We start from the raw sequence: 23,383 nt of genomic DNA on the forward strand, positions 1-23,383 counted from the left end.
GGGATGTGTTAGTTTGCTCTTCACAGCTCTTGCAAGTCTGTGAAAAGACAGAGGGTGTGTGTGTTTGTCATGTGTCATGAAGCTGCTGTGTGATGGTCAACATCTGAACGCTCCAGTAACATACACTGGGTAAGTGTTTGATCCTAATCTTGATTCAGTGTGTCATGGGAAGAGACGTCACCTTTGTGGGAAAACAGATTTTACAGATGAAATGTTCACAGCTGCGGCAGCGGGTGTAGATGGCATCTCTATTTACTGAGCTGGAGGTGTTGACGATCATGTTCTCTCTCTTGGTGTTCGCCCTCTTCGCACTCACTGGGATGTTCAATGAGGAGCGTGCATGCACGAATGGTACGACTGCAAACACACACATACACACACACACACACACAAATGTCTGATTTTGTCCATTTAGTTACTTTACAGACACTTGTTATTTGCTCCATATGGAAAACTAAGCTACGAGAATCTCATGTGTTGCTTAACTTTTACATTATTTTGAAGGCTGAAGTATGTACGTCTACCCTCATTAATATAAATGTGGTGGAGAAAATTGAGTATGATACAATGTAATTCTGCATTCGGCAGGGCAGTTGTATTACACTGCATTAGTTTTAGCAAGGTATACAGTACCTATCACACTGGCAATGGAGGAATAGTATATACTGAAAATATTTTTGTGCAAAACAATAAACACATCCTACAATATCTCTCAATATAGTTACGGCACTACAAACTACAACCTCAAAGATTATAGTGTGATTAAATGAAAACGTATCTGAAGCATGGAGGTTTATTCATGACAACAGCCATGAACAGACCACATACAATTTATGAGGTATACAATAAGTCATGTATAGAATAACATATATACTGTATTTAAAAATCTGTAGAATAATCTTAATTTAAAGGTCCACTTAGTAGCTTTTTGCTTTTGTTTCAAATACATCATTTTTACATTTATATTATGAGACACTAAACAGCATAAATAATTGCTACCATTTTCTATCCATCAGAGACAAACATAGAACCCCAAAGTGAGGAGGTGATCGTCTGACTCCAGACGAGGTTCATGACTAAGAATGTAAAGCTTCAGAGGGCAACAGCGGTCTCTTTCTTCCTGTTCAGTGCCTTATAAGGACATGTCAGCCAAAGACTTGTGTGAGTGTGTGTGTGTGTAAGAGTGTTATCAGTTACCAGAACAAAGTCTAAATATCGACAGCTGAACATGTGTGTGTGTACATTATTATAGGATCCAGTGTCCTGTGATTCAGGATGAGAAACAAAGGAGTGGCCTAGATGTTACACTGTAAAAGAAAAAGTTAATAAACAAACGCCTGCTTCAACAAACTGTTCAAAGACAGTATCTCACGCCTGCTTTCTTTCCTCTTTGTATGTGAAGACACACAGAAGTGCTTTTATTTTGACCTTTACATCTGAAAAAAGCTGCTGTGATACTTCCTACAGGTAAGTCTCAAAACCCTGTACCTGCCTTTTCTTGTTTAATCTCGCTGTTGGATTTACTAAACAGGAAATATGCCTCAAACTAAGGTCATCTCTGACTGAGGTCTACAGCCAGGGTTCGAATTACGTGGGAGCCAGTGAGAGCTGAGCTCCCATAGAGAGAGGATGAGCTCCCATGAAAGCAGTAAAATTACACACCTGTGGGGGTCTCATCAAATCATCAGCACCATTATTTAAATCACAAATAAAGCACTTTTCCCAAACACACGGAGCTCTGAAGCAGACCTGTGCAATGTCCATTCTCGCTGTAAAAATAGAGATGAGCAGCGCGCCTTCCGTCCGTAGTTTATGCAGCTTCAGGTTTATAATGGACGCGCTCTGCTGTCGACATGCTGCGATGTGTCACGTTTGTGCTCCGTGTAATTCTGCTGTAGTTTTGGTTTCCCACCTCTGATGTAGAGCAGCGTACAGCCACTTCCCTAAACTTTGTCTCATTCAGAGACCAGAGTCTCAAACGGGGCTCTGAGTCTGTCAGAAGGTCTGAGATCTACCATATCAGCATATCACATCATGCCTCTTTACAATTTCACTGAAGCTCCTGACCTTTTACTGCAGTTCTTTCATTGGATGTGCTCATGAGAATATTTGTGCATATATTCATACTGTGATAACTTTATGGTTAACAGTAAAATGTAGTTAAAGTTATGAAAATGAAAAATGATCACTGAAGTAAACTTCCCCTGAACTTCTTTTTCTTTGATTTCAACACTGACTGTTTTATTCATGCCTCCAATTGCACTGGTCACTAATATTATGATTCTATAGTGCATTTCTTAACTTTGTGATTCCTAAACCCAGCATCTGATTCTGCACCGTTTCAGGGTAAAAGTAACCAAGAATCGAGGTTTCTGCAACAAAATGTGCCCTAAAGCTCCGTCCAGACCAGGAAGAACTATTATTATTCTTGTTGTGAACAGAAACTCATTTTGAGTTTTAATACAGTCGACTGATACAACCCAGCACAACAAAGAGCACTGTAGGTACACTGTAGAGCATGAGTCATTATAAACCAACAGCTGACTGAATGAACAGTTACAATAACGAGGGTGTAAGGCCCTCTGCTGGAAGTGACATGCTACTGCACCTCAAGCTGTGTGTAACAGTATTGCTTTAAAAATACTTTTTTTTCATCTACGTAATGCAAAACCATGGCGTTTGTGCTGACCAATAAATTAATTTTAGTATGTGGATAATGTGTATTTTAAGATGGCAATAATCTGTAGTTTCACAATCTATTACAAAATGTATTACAAACAACACAGAGCACATGGTTTTGGAAAGTTATTTCCCTGAATTATACTGCTATGCTTAGGCAATGCTTCCCCTGAGATATGTACAAATCCTACTGCCTTAGCAGAGAATGGCAGACACCTAGTATTGGGCCTATCTCTGTGCTTTGCTTTCTATAGAACGTGCCTGCTCTTTAGCCCCATCTGCAGTTTTCATAAAATATCACATTGATGCTTCATTAAATTCCACTGAAAAAAAAAACAGGCAGGTTGAGCCAAAGTAAAAAACTAGAAAAAGCACAATTTAGGAAGAGACTGGATGCTTTTCTCTATGTCCTTTGTATCTACTGATGTGTATGGCCAGAAAACCACGAAGACCCAGACTGTATTTAAAAAACAAACCAGAGGTGGCCGGGTTAGCTCAGTTGGTAGAGCAGGCGCACATATATAGAGGGTTAAGGCCATTTTATGCTTCTGCGTTAGAGTGCGGATCGGGCCGCATTTTTCTGTCCGAGCCCGGCCCGCGTCCGACAGAGAAGTAACCGAACCCGACCCGAGCCCGACGGGCATTAACATATTTATGTCCGAGCCCAACACAGTTAAAATCTAATTTTTTTCTCATGCTATTGACACATGTACGTTTGTTTGTGTGGAAAGCCCGCTTTTATTAAGCAACTGTAGGAAGGCATTCGGAAATGTCAACAGATGAGTGCATCAGTGCACACGGGACAACAAGCGCACGTTAATAAGCTGTTTAATTTAAAATGTTCAATGTGTTAACCTTTCCTGATTGCTTCGTTCCCGACCGTGGTCAGAAAACCAGGGGACACTCGTTACCTCCAGCGCCGACGTTATAAAATGAATAACGTCAGGGTTAAAATCCCGTTTCTGGTCAGCAAATGAATGACCTTGGCTTTCAGGCTGGAGTTTATTTCGGACATCGCACACACTGTGTACAAAACTTAAATTTATTCCACCAACTCTGCTCCGGTCGCATCTACACGTCTGCTTCCTCTTTCTCTATCTCTCTTCTGCCCACTTTCCACACACACACCCACACGCACTGAGCTCTCTTAAAGGAGCCGTAGCACCATTTTACAACAAATGCCTTATCGCGCTGATGTGACCGAGCCCGACCCGAACCCGAACATCGTTTCTAAATATCTGTCCGAACCCGGCCCAGCCCGACGTGTTGTGCCAGGTCAGGTATCCATCCTCTATTCTGCATCGAATCGACGGCGTACCCCCGCAGACCCCTCTGCGTCTACGCCGGACCCTATGCCGTAGCCTGACGTGCACCTCTTGAAAAATGTAACTACACGGCGCTCGGCCGTAGCGTGGTAGCGTTGCATTTCCCCCGACTCACTTCCTGGTTCTCCTTCTCAATAAACATGTAATCAAGGAGAGGGTTAACTTTTCCTGCTAAAGAGTTCCCACCATGGTCAGAAAGCACAGGTGAGACACTTTGTTTCTCTCACTATGACTCTAGAGTCGCTACTCACTCCGAAGCTAATCGCCATCACTCTCTCACTTCTCCCTCGCTCTATCACCCACTCCCCCCACACATACACACACACACGCCGGCTCAATGCACACACCAGCGCACAAGTATAAACATCAGGCCACTTACGTAGGCTACGGCGAAAGCTCTGTGTTGAGCCTCCGCAGAACCATAAAACAGGCTTTACTCCTCAACGCAGCGGCCGCGGGTTTAACTCCGACCCTTTGTTGCCCCGTCTCTCTCCCCTTTCATGTCTTCATCGGTCCTGTGGAATTAAAGGCCTAAAATGCCCCCCAAAAAAATTCAAACCAGAGTATGGACACTGGGTTTGTATGTCCAGAGAAGCCGTCATGTCTGGGTTAGGATTTAACAAACCAAGTGACTTTTGGCCCCTGAAGCCCTATTGGGGCAACATCCTGAGGGGTTAGAGGCTGCTCCCTGTTGAGTTTGCCCCTTGACCCTTGAGCCCTCCGTCACTCCTCCACAGTCAGCCATCTAGTTGCCAACGTGGAGGGGAGGAGGCGCTCCAGAATAAAGACTAGGATAATCAACCATCGTGAGATCCTATCTTCTTCTTCACTAATGCAGAAGAAAAAGAAAAGAAAAGAAAAAAACGCCCGGCTTATTTGTGTGATGTGTCCTGATGGTTCATACTATTAGTGTGTGTATTGGGTGTCCACTGCTGTTCATGTGTATATGTATCTTTTGGGGTCTGTATTGGGCAATCTGAGATAAAGGGTCTTAAGAGTAATTAAGCCCTGGCTGGCTGCGGCCCTCATTAACACTGACGACCTTTATGGCATGACAACAGACCTACTATCACTCCAACGATGGCCAACGAACTGACCCATCAGATCACAATCAACACTCGTACACAGACCCACTGGACTACACCCCATAAATGTTTTTACAACACAGCACATAACATCTCTGCTACTTATTCTTTCACCTACGCTCTCCTTTGTATACAACAGAATGAGTCAGTAGGTACAAACCTATAGTCAATACAACTTGGGCTCTCGCAATTTGTTTAGTTGGTTATGATAATATTCCACTCACAAAAAGTAACATCACTACGAAGCAACACACACAATCTTTCAAGACAGAATCAAAAGCTTTCCCCTAAAACAACAAGTGACAAATTAAAAGAAACACTTTTAAACTGTTAAAAACAGATGCTTCCATACAATGTCCATGGGGTCTAATGTGTATGAAAATAACGTGGGCAATATGGATAAAATCCATCACCTATTATTTTGCAGATTTAGTCTCGATTAATCGTTCTATAAATCAGTTTCTAACGTCAGAAAATAGAAAGGTCTTTCACAAGTTTCCAGAGACAAAAGTGTCTTTAAATTAGCTAATTGTGTCTTATCAACAGTTCAAAACCCAAATCTATTCAACATAAAACGAACGGAGGAACAAAATAAATCAACCCCGGAGGGCGAGGGCAGGCACAAGAGTCATCCGGGGCCAGGAAAACACAGGACAGCGGATCCCAGGGAACTGGGAACAGAACTGCTAGGCACTAGGGTACAGGGTACTAGTGGGCAAAGAGGCCTGGGGGAAACAGAGGGCCGGAGAGGTCTGGGGGAAACAGAGGCCCAGTGAGGCCTAGGGGAAACAGAGGCTGGTGAGGCCTAGGGGAAACAGAGGGCCTCAAACACTGGACTCAAATGCAGAGAGGGCGCAGGCAAAGGTAAGTTGAGCAGAAGATTTATTTCTCAACATAATCCAAAAGGTGGTAGCAGTCAAAAAAATAGGAATCCCAGGAAAACAAGAACACTGAGACAAACCGGGTAGACTAACAATTAGAACTCCAAAACAGAAACAATGACCTGACACAAGACAAGGGAAACACAAAGACTAAATACACAGGATAACGAGGACAAACAAGGTACAGGTGGCCACAAGGCAGGGAAACAGGTGAAACAAGACAAGACAGAAAACCAGACTATCAAAATAAAACAGGAAACAGAACATACAGGCACACACGGGAAAACAAGACAGGAACTACAATAAGACAAGACAAGGGAGGAAACATGGGCTACAACAGAAAACAGAACAAATACACAACAAAACAGGAAACAAGAACAGAAACTCAAAACCAAAACCATGACAAATCTATTAAATGGGTTATTGTTTCAGTTCTAGTTCCAATACCAGGAAAATCATTTTCAGAAATATAAACATGCAAAATATTAATTTCAATCTAGATCTTCTACTTCAACAAAGAATAAGTAAACTCTAATAGGAATCTGAGGAGACTTCGATGCCAACTTTCAGTACTTCAGTTTTCGATACTCAGTGCTACAGACACATTTCAGTTGGCAGGAAAAAAGTGAGCAAAGCAATATTAGTCAATTAATAGATTAGTGAATCCGCAGAAAATCAATCCATCAATTGCTGTGCTTGATTAACCATTTAAGTCAGTTATGACACAGATACATCATCTGGTTTCAGCTTCTCCAATGTGAGGATTTGCTGCTTTTCTACGTTTTACATTATTATGAACTGAATATCTGTAGATGGGACAAAACAACGTATCTGAAGACTTCCCCTTGGACTCTTGAAAATTGTGACGGGCATTATTTTGATCATTGGATAGGGTAAACACATTTGGTGGAAACATTTTGGTCAGTACTAAGGTTCAGCACCCAACACTAATTATCACACACCAAAGAACAACCCTTTAACACTGCTGCAGTGCAGCCCTGCCAAGGTACTGAAGCAGTTTAATACGAGGTTGCCCTCTGTGTAAGTGTGTGTGTGTGTGTGTGTGTGTGTGTGAGTGTGTGTGTGTGCGTGTCTCTCTCTCTCATAGGGGAGTTTTTGAGCAAGCTGGGTAATCTCTGTAAAGACGTATAATCCCCAGGGAGAGCAAATATTACAACACGCTCTACTCAGTCACACAGAAAATCTGGTGGGGAGAATTTGGTACAATTGACTTGTTTCTGTTTTGAAGGGCAGATAGAAAGATATAGAGAGAAACTAAGATTTCCAAGCAGTTGGATGCAGTGGATACCAGGTGGCTCTGAATGACAATATATATATTTATATATATGTATTATATATACAATGGCAGCTGATGTGCAAAGCGCAGCTGCCCACAGAAACAAACTACATACCTTGGCTGTAGTGTTTGCAGCAGGATGAATGTGTATGTGGGTGTGTGTGTTTGTACAATTTCTGTCATTTCAAGCAACATTTTTGGAAACACTATAAAGCAATAAAGGCAACATTTTCAAAGACATTATGACAATGACACATATAGACACACGCAACTAAGAAAACCCACAAACGGAAAGACTCTTTTAGCCTCTTTTGTCTGTTTTTGAGGGCTAAAAAGAGCTAACGGTCCTGCTGCTTCTCTAATCCTCATTCACATGTAATGGCTGACATTTCATCTTAATGTGTAAATTCATCCAGGAACCATAACCTTATCATGGTGGAGAGGTTTGTGTGTCCCTATGAACCTGAGGGCTGTGTTGTCTGGAGCCTGGTGCTCCTGGTAGGGTCTCCCATGGCAAAGTGGTCTCAGGTGAGGGGTCAGACAGAGAATGGTTAAAAAACTCTATGATTCAATGAGGAAGAGGTAGAGTTACCCTGCCCGGAGGAAGTCCAGGGCCCCCGTCTGGAGCCAGGCCCAGATGGAGGGCTCAACAGTGAGCGCTTGGTTGCCAGGTTTGCCACAGAGCCCGCCGGGCACAGCCTGAAGAAGCAACGTGGCACCTCCCTCTCCATCCCATGGGCCCACCACCTGTCGGAGGAACCGCTGGGGTCGGGTGCACTGCCACACGTGTGGCAGTGAAGGGGGACGGACCAGACCCGGGCAGCAGAGGCTGGCTCTGGGGATGTGGAATGTCTCTCTGTGGGGAAAAGAGCCAGAACTTGTGCGGGAGGTGGAGTGCTACCAATTAGATCTGGTGGGGCTTACCTCTATGCAGTCTCAGTTGGAACCATACTCCTGGATAGGGGTTGCCCAGGCACCAGGCGGGTGTGGGGATACTCACAAGCCAGAGTTCACCCCGGTGGACAAGAGGGTCGCCTCCCCAGGCCTGAGGGTTATAGGGGGGAAAACTTTTGGACTGTTGTTTGTGCATATGCACCAAACAAAAGCTTGGAGTATTTGGCCTTCTTGGAGACCTTGAATGGAGTCCTGCATGGGGCTCCAGTGGGGGACTCCATAGTTCTGCTGGGGGACTTCAACGTGCACGTGGGCAATGATGGAGACACATGGAGAGGTGTGATTGGGAGGAACGGCCTCCCTGATCTAAACCTCAGTGGTCGTTCGTTGTTGGACTTCTGTACTAGTCATGGATTGTCTATAACGAACACCATGTTCGAACATAGGGATGCTCATAAGTGTACATGGTACCAGAGCACCCTAGGCTGAAGGTCAATGATCGATTTTATAATCGTATCATCTGATCTGAGGCCGCTTGTTTTGGACACTCGGGTGAAGAGAGGGGCGGAGCTGTCAACCGATCACCATCTGGTGGTGAGTTAGGTCAGGGGGTGGGGGAAGACTCTGGACAGACCTGGTAAGCCCAAACGGGTAGTGCGGGTAAACTGGGAATGTCTGGAGGAGGCCCCTGTCCGACAGACTTTCAACTCACACCTCCGGCGGAGCTTTCCGTGCAACCCTGTGGTGGCTGGGGGCATTGAACCCAAATGAACAATGCTGAAGCTGCGGCGGGGAGCTGTGGTCTTAGAGTCTTAGGTGCCTCAAGGGGCGGTAACCCACGAACACCGTGGTGGACACCGGTGGTCAGGGAAGCCATCCGACTGAAGGAGTCTTTCCGGGATATGTTATCCCAGAGGACTCCGGAGGCAGTTGCAAGGTACCGAAGGGCTGCAGCCTCTGCCGTGAAAGAGGCAAAGCAGCGGATGTGGGAGAAGTTACACAGAAAACAATTAATTCCGCTCCAGCGATTTGTGCTAATAGAAATGGGGAAATAAATAAATTAGGTCGAACAGAGGGGCATTTTGCCCAACATAAGATCCACAGTTGAAGTAGCCTACATGCTAGCTTTTTTATTTGAAGTACTCCTATTATGCTTTTTGGCTTTTTCCCTTTCCTTTTTAGTGTTATATATCTTTTGTGCACGTTATATGTTTACAAAGTGAAAAAGCCCAAAGTCCACTCCAAAGGGACTTACCATCTCCCACAGAAAACACTGTTCACGGGCACCAAGATAGCTCAGTTGGTAGAGCAGGCGCCCATGTATAGAGGTTTGCTCCTTGACGCAGCGGGCCCGGGTTCAACTCCGACCTGCGGCCCTTTGCTGCGTGCCATTCCCCCTCTATCCTGGGTAAGGCCCTAACAGTGGGGGCAACTTACCCTCCCAGCTGCCTCCCTAACTTTGGTGTTCAAAAAACTGTGCTTGTAAAAACAAACTGCCACTATGTCCACAAGCTTCTTAAAACATTGAAACAAACAATTTATATTAAATAATAATTGTAGATGTAATCTTAGCCCCCTACCCCTCAAATACTGAGCTACGTCCCTGCATCAAACATGCAGAGCGGCGTTCGCAGTCAGGCTCGCACAGAGCGAGTCTGCTGCGGTGTGTTGGCCCTGCATCCCGGCAATCCCTGAGCTTCCCCCGAGCCTCTGAAGGTGACGTCAGTTTCCCCAGGTGAAGTTTAAACACGTTTAATTTAAAGTTAAATTTGTAATAAATGTAATAAAGCGCGTCTATTACGTTAGCCAAAAGTCAAATCGCTCCCTCGTGATTTGTAAGAGCATTCTGCCCTTTGCTTAGTTTTGATTTTTAGTAAAGACAAGAACAGCATAATACAAAATATTACAAACTGGTATGTTTGAATTCATAACGTTTACAGAGGGTCGCTGTTTCGGTGGCGTTACGTTACAACACACTACACAGTGCTTGCTGAGACCGATCATTTGTATGTGATTAGTTAAGAAGTACTATAAAATCCACTTCCTCTCACATATCACGGCAATAAGGCTGCACAAATTAAACCACGTGACATCCTTTACTGTCAAACTGGGAAAACAACAAATACGATGGGATTAAGAAGGCTAGTCTAAACATAACTGTTGTGTGCATGTAATAAATCTCTTCTGATTTTATGTTTGTTAGGCTACTTATTAGCTACAGGGCCCTACAGTGTAATGTAATACAAGAATAACCAGAGCTTTTCACATCTTTACTTTTGCAGGCCAGAGTAGCTGGAGATATTAACTGAAGCGTAAAAGTGGGGATATTGCCAGCCAAGAAAATTCTGAGTAATGCACAGGAGGAAGAGAAGGAGGGAAATGAATAAGGAGAAGGCAGTGAACTGGAGAGACCAGGCGGGTCAGAGCAGAAGGAGATGCAGAAATAAGTGAAAGAGAAAAGGGAAAGGAAGAATTGACTGTGAGGGATGAAGAGGAGGCTGCAGATTCAGAGAGAGGGACAGAGGCAGGGAGTGATCAGGAGGAGGCAGATGAAGATGACAGGGAGGAAGAGGCCTGCAGTTACCCCTGGACCATATGGTATGTTTTTATTCTCCTTCCATATAAATTGCAGTACAGTAGCATGTTTTCAGTTTTGGGCTATTTCTATTCTGTTGTATACGGTATGGTATAGGTTTAGATATGTAAAGATTTACATATATACTGTACATAGATGATCTAATGTTTTACAGTTTCTCTATCATGTCACTTGTTTGACCTTTAGTTTGATCATAATTACTGATAAAATAAGACACATTCTGTTTTATTTACTGTTCTATTTGTCTGTATCAGTAAATATGATCAAGCCATTTAATTCAATTTCAGCTAAAATCAATTTTATTTATAGTATCAAATCGTAACTCGAGTTCACTCTTCTCAAGACACTTTACAGATAGAGTAGGTTTAGACCACACTCTATAATTTACAAAGACCCAACAATTCTCCCAAGAGCAAGCATTTGGTGCAACAGTGGTGAGGAAAAACTTCCTTTTGGGCAGAAACCTCAGACAGACCCAGGCTCTTGGTGGGCAGCCATCTGCCGCTGCCGGTTGGGACACAGAGACACTGATATAGATATACAGATATAGAGAATTATGATTCATAATAATTATAGCAGTTGGTATGATGAACGGTGGCAATTATAGTAACAATAAAGATAATGGAACTATGACTAGCAGTGTTTCCCACACATAGACTAATGTGTGGCGGTGCGCCTCACTATCAACACCGGCCGCCGCACATTGCGTTTCGTTATTTATTTATTATTATTATTATTATTATTTATTAAACGCTATTTAAAACACGTTCTTCTGCATTTCCTTTCCCTGCTCTCCTCCGTCTCTCTGTCACTTGTCTTGCTCACATACACACACACACACACACACACACACACACATACACACACAGCTCCTCCCACTGTGCGGTGTTTGGTGTTTTTAGCCCCCAACGTCGCCTTCCAGGCAGCACGGCAATGGTTATGTCAAAGAAGTTATGTTAGTGTTAAAGGAGAACTCCGGGCAATTTTTACGTTAATCTTGATCGCTATACTTTTTTGAGTACTGTCTATAGCAAAAACCACGAGCCGAATTGGTGCTAGCAACATGGAGCTTCTGTAGCTAATGCCCAGAGCTCCCGTTAGCTAAAACGGCAGTTATGGGGGCATAAGCTAAAGAGTGCCTTTGTGCCTCTTAACAGACTCAAAATGCTATTAAAATGTCTGTGCAACATGAACAGGGCCCTTACATGACAACAAGATGCGTTTAGCAACTTAGCCATTGTTGAAATTCACCTACCCTGTTAGCTGCTAGCTGCCGTCTGGGATGAGTGAGTGTGTTCAGCCAGGCTCCGGTAATAATCATCACGCTGCAGTCCCGTGTGTATTTGTAACATAAATATCCATTTAGTGTGCAATCCATCTGGCGTTGGTGAGTAGGAGTCTTGTCCGTGTCGATCGTTGTGGTTTCCTTAGCCGGACTAGCATGCCCGGCCGGCGTCCCTGCCTCTGCTTCCTCCCCGCCCTCCTGGCTTCACGCGGCCGACAACAATCCAACGAGCGCCCGCTGGTCTGGTGGATGTCTTCCAGAAGACCGTTCAAGCCTTCGCCGCGAAAAATTGTAGTTTATTTCCCCCTCAAAAATAGGTAATTGAGCACTGTAGTGGTTATGACCATATTAGTGACTATGCTACATGGAAACGGACCAAATTATGTTTGGGTCCTGTACAGTAAAATAGTGTTTTAGACGGCTAGCTGTAGTATCGCTAAGTCCCGTGGGAATTCCGTTGTAGCAGGAAAAAGGTTCTCCAGGCCAGCGTCTGACAGCCGACCTACAGCGTTGCTTCTGAGGCTGTGATTGGTGTAGACCCTCGAAAGACCCACCTGAAAGGTAAAATGATGATGATAATAATAATTATAATAAGAGTAGGCTAATAATAATAATACATTTATATTGATATAAAGTGTATTTACCACTTTGCTGATCTTTTTCAACATGTCTCAGAGGTAGTGGACACCAAACGGCTCCCAGCTGTACCACACGTTGGAAGTGGAGGTCACGGTGCGCTTCGGGTGGTGGTAGAAAGCCTTTGCAACAGATGGACATCTGGACACTTACGAGCTAAAACTTTTGACTGGACATAGCGGATCCCCGGGCCTGGCAAAGATAAAACCTCTAAGGTTTTCCTTCTCTGGGTCATTTGGGTCTTTGTGGTATTTAGTTTGCAGATTGTAAACCAGGCTGACAAACTCAACCCCATCCTCGTCCCTCTGGAGGATGAAATATTGCATGCAGAGCTCCCGGTTGCCCTCACTGCCACGCCAAGCCAAACACAGTTGGATGTCAAACCAGACCTTTCTGACCATGCCGAGGGGCGTTTCTGAAGACAGTACAGCTAAATTCCTCATCATTTAAAGATCCGACTCAGAAATACAGATGGTGGATGCTGGAATCTTTGATGCTTTTTCGGTAACGCTTAATTATTGCTTTAAAAACGGCATTACTGGTCATGAATCTGGTGTCAGTAATTATATTAATGATGGTTGATACCAGCTCTCAGATTCCTTAGGCTTGAAACGCTGTACTCCCCCCCCATGCCTTGGCTGACTGGACAGCGGCACAAAGCTCCCACAGGATCTCATTCAGAACATCAGCGGTGTATTTTTTTAAAGCTGGAGTCCATTTCTTTTTGAACAATGAAGTCTCTGAGAGTATTTTTTTTTTTTTATTGATCTCATCTTTTTCGTCTTCTATTTGATTCAATTCTCCCGGTGTTATCTCCTTGTGCCGCTTTTGCGTTTTCTTTTCAATTTCACTTCCTTCAGTTCCTTCCCAGTCATCGAAGTTGTCATATTATCCAAAAAGGTTACAAGAAATAATGAAAATCATTGTAGTAGTAAGGCTAACTAGATTTAAGTTTGTTACAATAAATTGTAACAGGATACTTTGACTGCCTCTTGCTATGGTTACTCATAGCTGATGTAGCCAGCGCATTCATTTATTAATTTTGACCGGAACTCCTTTAGGATGTTAGCGTTAGCTAATGTAGGCATACGGTTACTGTGAGCCTCCTTGTAAAAGAACTACGTATGTTTTAGCAACCTACGGCAAAAGAGTAAATGAAATCAAATAGTTACTTGTTGACAGTAAGGCGATCGAATTAGCTAACTAAAATAGGCTAAAATCAGTGAAATAAATACGTTAATCTATGGGCTAATATGCAGATGCTTGCTACCTAAAGCACTGTGTTTCACGATAAAACGACTAATCTAGGCTTAACTTCCATTTATCTGGGGTGAAAACATGACTTGATATTAAGTAACATTTTTCCCAATTTCTTTACTTTTTGCCAACATGGCCTGAATGCAGCACTAGCATAACTATTGTTAACGTGTGGTGTGTTTGTGTTCTAAATGATAAACTTTAATATTCGTAATAGAATTTTAATATCCAACTACTTTTAAAACTTGGCTACAAACGAGCAATGTAAGAAAAAAGTTTTGCCAAGTGAAAAGCAGACATCATGCTGCTCTTGCCTCAGGTGGGCTTAACGTTACAGGTGCAAGCTGGTTTGCGGCAGAGACATTCGGCCATTGAAACAAGGCCTTGGGTCGTCATTAGGTACATGTGATGATGGAGAGGAGGATGAAGAGGGAGGGACGGGAGCAGAGCGCATTCATTTGATTCCCAATCAAGATACACTGGTAAGAATTGCTTTCCATTGTTAATATGTACTTAAAAACAGTTCTGAAATGCAAAATAATAGAATTTTAATCGCGACTATAGAAATTCAACGAATAATCGCGATTTAAAAAATGTAATCGTTTGACAGCCGACAACTGTATATATATATATATATATATATATATATATATATATATATATTTTGTATAAAGAACAATTACAACATGTTATAAAGCATTTGTGAACCAGTTATCTGGCCTTACATCCTATGTTTCACTACAGCTCGTAAAAGTATTTTAACTGATCCCCAGGTTCTCAAATGCTCTGTGAACTGGAGTAGGGCTGCAACTAACGATTATTTTAATAATCGATTAATCTGTCGATTATTTTTTCGATTAATCGATGAATCGGATAAAAAAAACAAAACAACATTCATTTACATCAACCCAATACATACTTACATACATGTTGTTTTAGTTAATAGTTGTGTAAAGGTAAGTAACCCAAAGAGCAGATACAGACCACACACACACATACACACACACACACACACACACACACACACACACACACACACACACACTTGAAGCTTATTCATTACATTATTACCATCATTATAGTAAGTGCAAGTTAAGTTCATGTGTACACCACATTTAAACACAGCTTAAGATGACCAAGTGCTATAAAAGAACTTTAAAATTAAATTTAAAAAGTACAACACACACAAATACTAAGTCAACAATAACTGATATGGGACAAAGCACAGAATATATACATGACAACAGATTGAAAAATTAATGGGCCAAAAAAGGCGAGTGAATAAAAACGTGTCTTTAGTCCTGCTTTACTACTGTTATTAACGAGCTAACGTTAGCTTGTCATGCTTGTGAAGCTGGATAACGAGTAAACACCACACCAGCACCAGAAGAGCTACTGGAGGGACGTTACGTTCCTCACTTCAAAACGGAACAAAAGTAGGATTGTGTAGTGACTTTACCCTGCTGTTGAACTCCCTTCCTCCTCATCAAGGACTCCAACATGTTTACGTTTTAGGTGCTGACTCATCACCGTGGTGCGCCCGTGCCATGCCGTGTCGCTTTTGCTTATCTTGCAATTAACACATTTCGATTTATTTAGTGTGAAATGCCCACACCTTGGATGACTTAGGTCGTACTGATTTCTCTGCCTGCGCCGTGTGTTTCAGAACGACGTTAAGGGTCTCTCCGGTCTCTCTCCGTATTTCCTCTACTCCGCTCTGCTCTTTTTTCTTTTCTTTCGCTCCGCGCCGCTCCGCACGGCACTCAACTCAATTGCTTTTATCTCCGCGACTGAGTGGCGTGTCGCGCGACACAACGAATCGATAATGAAATTCGTTGCCAACTTTTTTAATAATCGAATTTTATCGACTTTATCGATTCGTTGTTGCAGCCCTAAACTGGAGCTTTTGTGGTTAGCCCCATACATAAAAAAACGAATTTACAATGCTATGCACAGAACAGATACAATATACTGTGCATTTATTACTGATTGAAATATTTGTTTTCTCCCCCAACTTGAAGAAATTGCATAACGTTACTTCACATTCAATTAATAATGTAGGATGGTTGCTTGACATTATCAAAATTAAACTATCAAATGCTTCACCTGCAGTTGGCCTGCTGGCAGTTTTGATTCAGCTCTGCAAAGTTGCAATTCTTTTAGCTGCTTCCTTAAGCTCGTTCTCTGTCTTCTTCAGTTGTCTTTGTTGTAAAGGCATACTTAAGCACACAGAAATAACATTAGGCTATACATTTATAAAAACAAAATACAAAGTTTATTACATTAACCAATTAGGACATTGATCTCACAACAAAATAAGCTAAGGCAAATTCTATCAGCTTTAACTAACGTCACATCTGCTTGTTGGTTAAAAAATTCACATCACACATTGACTGTAAACAATGTATAATCTAGCATGATTCAAGCCATCACCTCCCTGAGCCTCTCTCTTCTCTACAGAGCACACACTAATGTAACAGACGTAACGTAGCTTTGCTAGCCTGCTGCTGCTATATAGGCTGTTATCAGCTTTGGTTCATGTAACCTGGCATGTTAATATAAGGCAATGCTGCTGCGACGTGATGCAAACGTTACGAGCTGCACATTATTCAAGGGCATTTGCCATTAGGCTCGTTTGAGATGAGCTGCGCCTCGCCTGTAAAGTGGACGAGAGAGAGAGTTTAAATGCTCTACATGCGATCTGTTGCTGATGTTAATAAACAACAGACTGTAGATGATGCGTAATCTGAACGGATTCAGTCTCTCTGACTTCTAAACATCACCATCAGCCACACTACATGTGTTCTGAACAGAATAAGCCTTTAAATCAGACAAATAGCAATTAAAATCCCTCCAATTCAAAAACAATAAAAGGTCATGTTTAGTCCATTCTGAACCAATCAGCTGTTAGATCAGCTGAGAACCAGGCGTTTCCTGTCATGCCCTGGGTCCGCCTGGGTCTTGCAGTCTGTCGAAAGCAACTGCGGCGCCTGGCTCTAAAACCTTTGGCCGCCTTGATCTCGTGAGGTTATCGTTGTCCACGTGTGACGTCAGACCAAGTTGGACACAAATCTAACCGGCATGCACTGGATCCAATGGAGCAACCGGAGCCTATTATCTCGATAACTTAAAAAACTCAAGTGAAGGCAGAAGGGCTTTCCCTCTCTTTCACATGCAGTGCTCCGTGGTAGATCCTAAATCGGATTCTGCTAGAATGGTCGACGTAGTTAGGTTTAGGCATGGGTATTAGTTAGGGTAAGCACATCAGGGTAAGCCAATCAGAGGCAGAATAAGACAATATGGTGGCAAAATAAATTAAAGGGCAACTATTATATAGAATTTTCAGGATTATACTTGCATTTTGTGTTTGTACTAGAACATGTTTACATGCTTTAATGTTAAAAAAAAAAAGTTTCACTAGTTGAAGCTAGAGCTACTGCAACGGAGAGCGGGACAGCAGCGGATAGCAGGACTTTGTACCGCTAAGATTACAGCTATGTTGCATTAGCATGTAACTACTTAATAGTTAGCAGTATGCTTAACGTTAGATTGTAATGGAATGAAGCAGCACTTTTTACCGTCAGACATCGCAGATAAAAGCTTCTGAACCAAACACTACCCAATCGGATATGTTTCAGCAGTAACGCAAGCCGGAATTGGGGAGAATTTAACAACATTGGCAGCCCAGATGACATTGTTTACTGCCGTTAGCCATGTAGCTACTATAGTTGGCAGTGGACACTAATGGAATATAGCAGCACTTTCTACAGTCAAAAATTGCAAATAAAGCTTTTAAACAAAATACTACATAAACAGAAAATGTTTCAGGAGTAATGTGACCTGGAATTTGGGAGAATTTAACAACACTGGCAGCCAAGACGACATTGTTTACAGCCATTAGCATGCATTTATATTAGGGGTTCAAGATATATCGACTCAATATCGTTATCGTGATATCACGTTGCGCGATATTATACCGAAAGATAATTATGCGATATTTTGTTTGCGTTGCATACCGCCCGACATGTACCCAAAGAGTATAGAAGCAACAAGAGGCAAAACTCAATAGAACGTTGTGTTGCAAACAGTCCAAGATGGCGGAGCTGCACTCATTAGAATGTTCCATTGCAAGCTGCAGCACAACGTTCTATTGAGTTTTGCCTCTTGTTACGTCTATACTCTTTGATGCACCTCTCGAAAAATACACATCACTTGGTAGCGTTGCATTTCCCCCGACTCATTTCCTGGTTCTCCTTCTCCATAAACAATATGAAATCAAGGAGAGGGTTAACTTTTCCTGCTCCAGATTTCCCACCGTGGTCAGAAAGAACAGAGGAGACACTTTGTTTCTCTCACTATGACTCTACAGTCGCTACTCACTCCGAAGAAAATCGCCGTCATTCTCTCACTTCTTCCTCACTCTACCACACACACATGCCAGCTTGACGCACACACCAGGGCACAAGTATAAACATCAGCTGCGTGGAGCCTGCGCAGAACCATAAATCAGTGAAGAAATAGACAGAGACAACAAAACGAAGTGAAAAAAAAGAATAATAATAATATAATAATACATTTATTTATAAAGCGCTTTAAAATCAAAGTGCTGTACAGAGCATAGAAAATACAGTTTAAAAACATTTGTAATGACTAAAATAAACACACACTCGAACTCTCAAAAAAACATAAAAAGAAATTAGGCATCATACACAACAGTAAACAGATGGGTCTTTAGTTTTGCTTTAAAAACCTCAACAGGACAAGCCTGCCTGATGTCCAGAGGTAAACTGTTCCACAATGTCGGTGCACGAAAAGCAAAGGCCCATTCACCAATTGTCTTCTTTTTATCCCTTGGGACACTCAGAAGACCCGTCCCCTGAGAACGCAGGGCTCGAGCAGGCACATAAGGATTCACTAGGTCGTTAAGATACAATGGTGCGCTGCCATTTAATATTTTATAGGTTAGCAGCAACACCTTAAAGTCTGCTCTGGCATGAACAGGGAGCCAATGGAGAGAGGATAACACTGGTGTAATATGTTCATATCTAGAGGTTCCGGTCAGAACACGAGCTGCAGCATTCTGAACCAACTGCAGACTCCGAAGACTTTGCTTTGGCAGACCCGACAGAAGGACATTACAATAATCCAGCCTGGATGACACAACGGCATGAATGAGGACCTCAGAGTCCTTAAACGACAGTATTGATCTGATCTTGGAGATGTTTCTAAGATGGAAAAAAGCAACTCTGGTCACCTCCTTTATATGTAAACCAAAAGAAAGTGTCTGATCAAAAAGCACACCAAGATTCTTAACTCGGTCTCTATGATTGATTACACAATCATCGAGAGACAAAGTGATGTGTTCAAAAAGATGACCTAGTTTTGCTGGTCCGATAACCATCATTTCTGTCTTAGCAGAATTAAGCAACAAGAAATGTGTTGATAACCAGCTCTTAACAGCTGCAAGACAGTCCTCAAGTTTAGCTGTGTTAGATCCGCTTCCTACACCTAGTGGAATATACAGCTGCATATTATCAGCATAGCAGTGAAAATCAATGGAAAATCTGACCCAACGGGGATAGGTAAAGTGAAAAAAGCAATGGACCCAGTACAGACCCCTAGGGAACCCCATGCTTCACGGCACAGGACTCCGAAAAAATGTTGTCATATAAAACACATTGAAATCTTTCTGACAGGTATGATCTTAACCACTCTAGAACTTGTCCTGAGATGCCAAAGAAATTCTCAAGTCTATCCAATAATATACAGTGGTCAACCGTGTCGAAAGCAGCGCTAAGATCTAACAGCAATAAAACACTTGTTGACCCCGAATCTATAGACAGTAGCAAGTCATTCATCACTTTTGTAAGTGCAGTTTCTGTGGAATGATTTACCCGAAAAGCAGACTGAAATGGCTCAAATAGCTTATTTAGTGACAAATAATTTTAAAGCTGAGATGCGACCACTTTCTCAAACACTTTTGACAGGAAAGCAAGGTTTGAAACAGGTCTATAATTGGTCATGGAGTCTACATCCAAGCTCGGCTTCTTTAGTAGGGGTTTAACCACAGCAGTTTTGAAGCAAGCTGGAAAGACTCCTGTAATGAAGGAAGAGTTTAAGATCAATAAAACATAAGGTCCTAATGTAGGCCATAGCTCTTTGACAACCCAAGAAGGCAGAGGATCGAGTGAGCAGGTTGTACATCGTGCCACCATTACAACCTTACTCAAACAAGCCAAGGAAATTGGTTCAAATTCAGAAAAGCCTTGTCCTGTGCAGATAGACAAAGCAACAACACACTCTGCTTTGTCACTGTAAGACTGGGGTATTTTGGCTCTAATGTCCTCGACCCTTTCATTAAAATACAATAAAAAAATCATGTGCAGATAGGTCAGTACCACTAACTGCCTGAACACGCTGTGAGAGTCGAGAAACAGTGTCAAATAACAGTCTGGGATTATGCCTATTATTTGAAATCAAATTAGAATAGTAGGCTGCTTTCTAAGGATTTGTAAATCGTCATTTAAACAAGGGGTATGGTTCTTTTAAGACACCTCCGAGTCTTTACTGGAGCCACAGAGTCAAGAAGGCGCCGAAGAACACTGTTAAAATTAGCAGTAAGACGGTCAACTGAAAGAGCCTGATTAAATACTGGATCTACCACATCCGGCAAACCCATAGTAAGATCATGTAAAGCTCTTGTGCTGATATAACGAGATGACCTTATTATCCTTGTTTCTTTCCCAAGGATGAGTGAATTTGGAAATAAAATTTCAAATAAAATTATTGAGTGATCTAAAACAGGTAACACAGAAATTTCATTTACCAAGACAGACAACCCATAACCTAACACTAGATCAAGTGTATGTCCGCGCTGATGTGTTGATCCAGTCACGAATTGTGTGAGATTAAAAGACTCAATAATATTTAAAAAGTCTTTAACAAGAGGCTTGTCATCACAACAAATGTGAATGTTAAAATAACCAACAATCAAAATCCTTTCATATTGCAGAAAAAAACTGGATAAAAAGTCTGCAAATTCAGAAATAAATTTATCATGATATTTGGGTGGACGATATATAACAGCAACTAAAACAACAGAGGGATTATTCAAGGTGAAAAGCTGCAGTTCAAAACTAGTGAAGACAGGAAAGTTCAGCAACTGTTTGCATTTAAAGCGATCCTTAAAGAGTGAGGCCACCCCCCCTCCTCTGCCTGTCAGTCGAGGAGAACTGAAGAAACTGGAGTCAGGAGGACAGAGTTCCACCAGGGGCGCTAATTCAACGCCATGCAACCACGTCTCTGTTAAAAACATTACATCCAGCTCGTGGGAGTCATAAAAGTCACGGAGGATAAACGTCTTATTGGACAGTGACCGGGCATTAAGGAGAGCCATTTGGACTTTCCCCACCTCAACACCCGGTGGAGTTTTACAATCCAGGTGACGCAAGTTATCCAGACAAGCACCTCCCCTCCCACGCCTCCTTTGTGACCAGCAGGGCTGCAACAGCTGATCGAGCTCCGGAGACACCGGGTAAACAGGAAGAATCCACCGCTGTCGGCACGCAAAATCCAATTGAAAATGCCTGACATCAACAGCATGATCCCTGTTCATCATCCTCACTACCGTTTTAATCTTCACACGTATGCCTGAGCGTGTACCGCGTGCATGCCCATGTCTCCTGTGGGTCCTTTTTCGGGGTAGGAAAACTGGCTCACGGCGAAATAATTCCTCCGGTACTGAAGCCAAAAACGGAGGAAGCCTCGATTTCTGTTGTTGACCATACTCATGAGAAATCTTCCGAACACAGTTACATATGTCATAAAGTGCCTGGCGCTCGTAGACCAACAGCGATTGGGTATTTACAATCAGCAAAGACGCCACTATAAACACAATAAACAACTGAGAGAAAAAAGACACAGGGACAGAGAGACGGCGTGCCATGACACCTGGCTCCATCTTCATGATGAAAACTTTTAGAAAGAAAGAAAGGACCTAAAGAGAGAGCGAAGGGAGCCAGTGGAGCAAAAAGAACACAAAAGTAAGAAAATGAGTGTTGCTCTGGGAGACGACGAAATAACATAGATTGAAGAGGCCTCCTCGGTAGCTTGGAAATACTTTGGCTTTAAGCCAACAGATGTTGCATTGCATTGTTTTTTATACTGTAGTGTATATACAACCAGTACAACATGACCTGTTCTATAGATATGCTCTTTATTTATTTATTTTATACTGTCCAACCAGTAAAACATGTCCTGTTCTGTAGACACACGTTGTACCAGTCCAATATGACAGTCAGTTGAAATAAACCTTGTGTTGTAAGAAAACTTGTTTTATTTGTTATAAATCTACTTTTTCGTTTTCCCATAACTTTGGTAATTTCACATGTTTAAAAATATCGAAATTAATATCGATATCGCAATATTCATTTTCAATATCGTGCACCCCTAATTTATATGCGACAATGTTAACACCGCAGTGTCTTAAAAAAAAGAAAAAACGCAGGGATTTGTCTAAAATACATTTACCTCATTATTTGAATGAGACAAGGACTGAGCCTTTGTACATGGGGCACGCTCTATCAGGTGAGCTATCCAGGCTATTCCAATATTATCCCTGTTTTATGTTCCCATCCTAAATTCTATCCAAAGTCTACTTTAAAACCTAATATGACTGTTTATTTATTAATGCTACTCTGTGTTTTGGCACTATTTCCAATTCCTCTGGAAAGCAGTTTGTGCTTGTTGGAAAAGAGCAACATCATTTATTTATTTCTCAGCCCTGTAAAATATCGTCTGTTAAAATAATTCTGCTGTTCATTAATTAGTCCAGGTGTCATCTTAATAATTTCATTACTTTGTGCGTAATTGCTTTTTTGCTGTATGTAAACTGTACTGTACATACAACATATGTAATACTTATAGATTTTGGAGCATGGAGGTTTATTCATGACAACAGCCATGAACAGACCGCATACAATTTATGAGGTATACAATAAGTCAGGTATAGAATAACAAATATACTGTATTTAAAAATCAGTTAAAGGTCCACTTAGAAGCTTTTTACTGTATTTTACCTAAGACAATCATTGGTGGTCCAATACTTTATATACATAATTGTATTTTACACATGATTTGTATCATCATAGATTTATATTATATGAGACTCTAAACAGCATAAATAATTGCTACCATTTTCTATCCATCAGAGACAAACATAGAGCCCCAAAGTGAGGAGGTGATCGTCTGACTCCAGACGAGGTTCATGACTAAGAATGTAAAGCTTCAGAGGGCAACAGCGGTCTCTTTCTTCCTGTTCAGTGCCTTATAAGGACATGTCAGCAAAAGACGTGTGTGTGTGTGTGTGTGTGTGTGTGTGTGTGTGTGTGTGTGTGTAAGAGTGTTATCAGTTACCAGAACAAAGTCTAAATATCGACAGCTGAACATG

The 23,383-nt window shown here is 42.0% G+C and overlaps 1 protein-coding gene and 1 long non-coding RNA gene across 4 annotated transcripts in view; one reads left to right on the plus strand and one right to left on the minus strand.

Annotated features, from left to right (window-relative positions):
- march1 (membrane-associated ring finger (C3HC4) 1) overlaps positions 1-23,383 on the minus strand; it is a 56,618-nt gene that overhangs the window by 21,674 nt on the left and 11,561 nt on the right. Inside the window, exon 2 of one of the 2 annotated variants that reach the window (XM_036000106.1) lies at positions 182-357. In XM_036000106.1, the coding sequence (XP_035855999.1) occupies positions 182-357 (176 nt within the window). Of the gene's footprint in view, positions 1-181; positions 358-23,383 lie in introns of those variants that run through there. The other variant, XM_031277010.2, reaches the window with a different exon arrangement.
- Positions 17-23,382, plus strand: LOC116034360. 2 transcript variants are annotated; one of them, XR_004897027.1, is made up of 3 exons: positions 17-129; positions 222-351; positions 1,017-1,570. It is a non-coding gene; the product is annotated as an uncharacterized LOC116034360 (long non-coding RNA). The 2 variants fall into 2 exon arrangements; XR_004101063.2 differs by lacking the exon at positions 1,017-1,570 and adding an exon at positions 23,145-23,382 and having other exon boundaries at positions 20-129.

This window comes from Sander lucioperca, chromosome 4, assembly GCF_008315115.2.
Source record: "Sander lucioperca isolate FBNREF2018 chromosome 4, SLUC_FBN_1.2, whole genome shotgun sequence".
NCBI lineage: Eukaryota > Metazoa > Chordata > Actinopteri > Perciformes > Percidae > Sander > Sander lucioperca.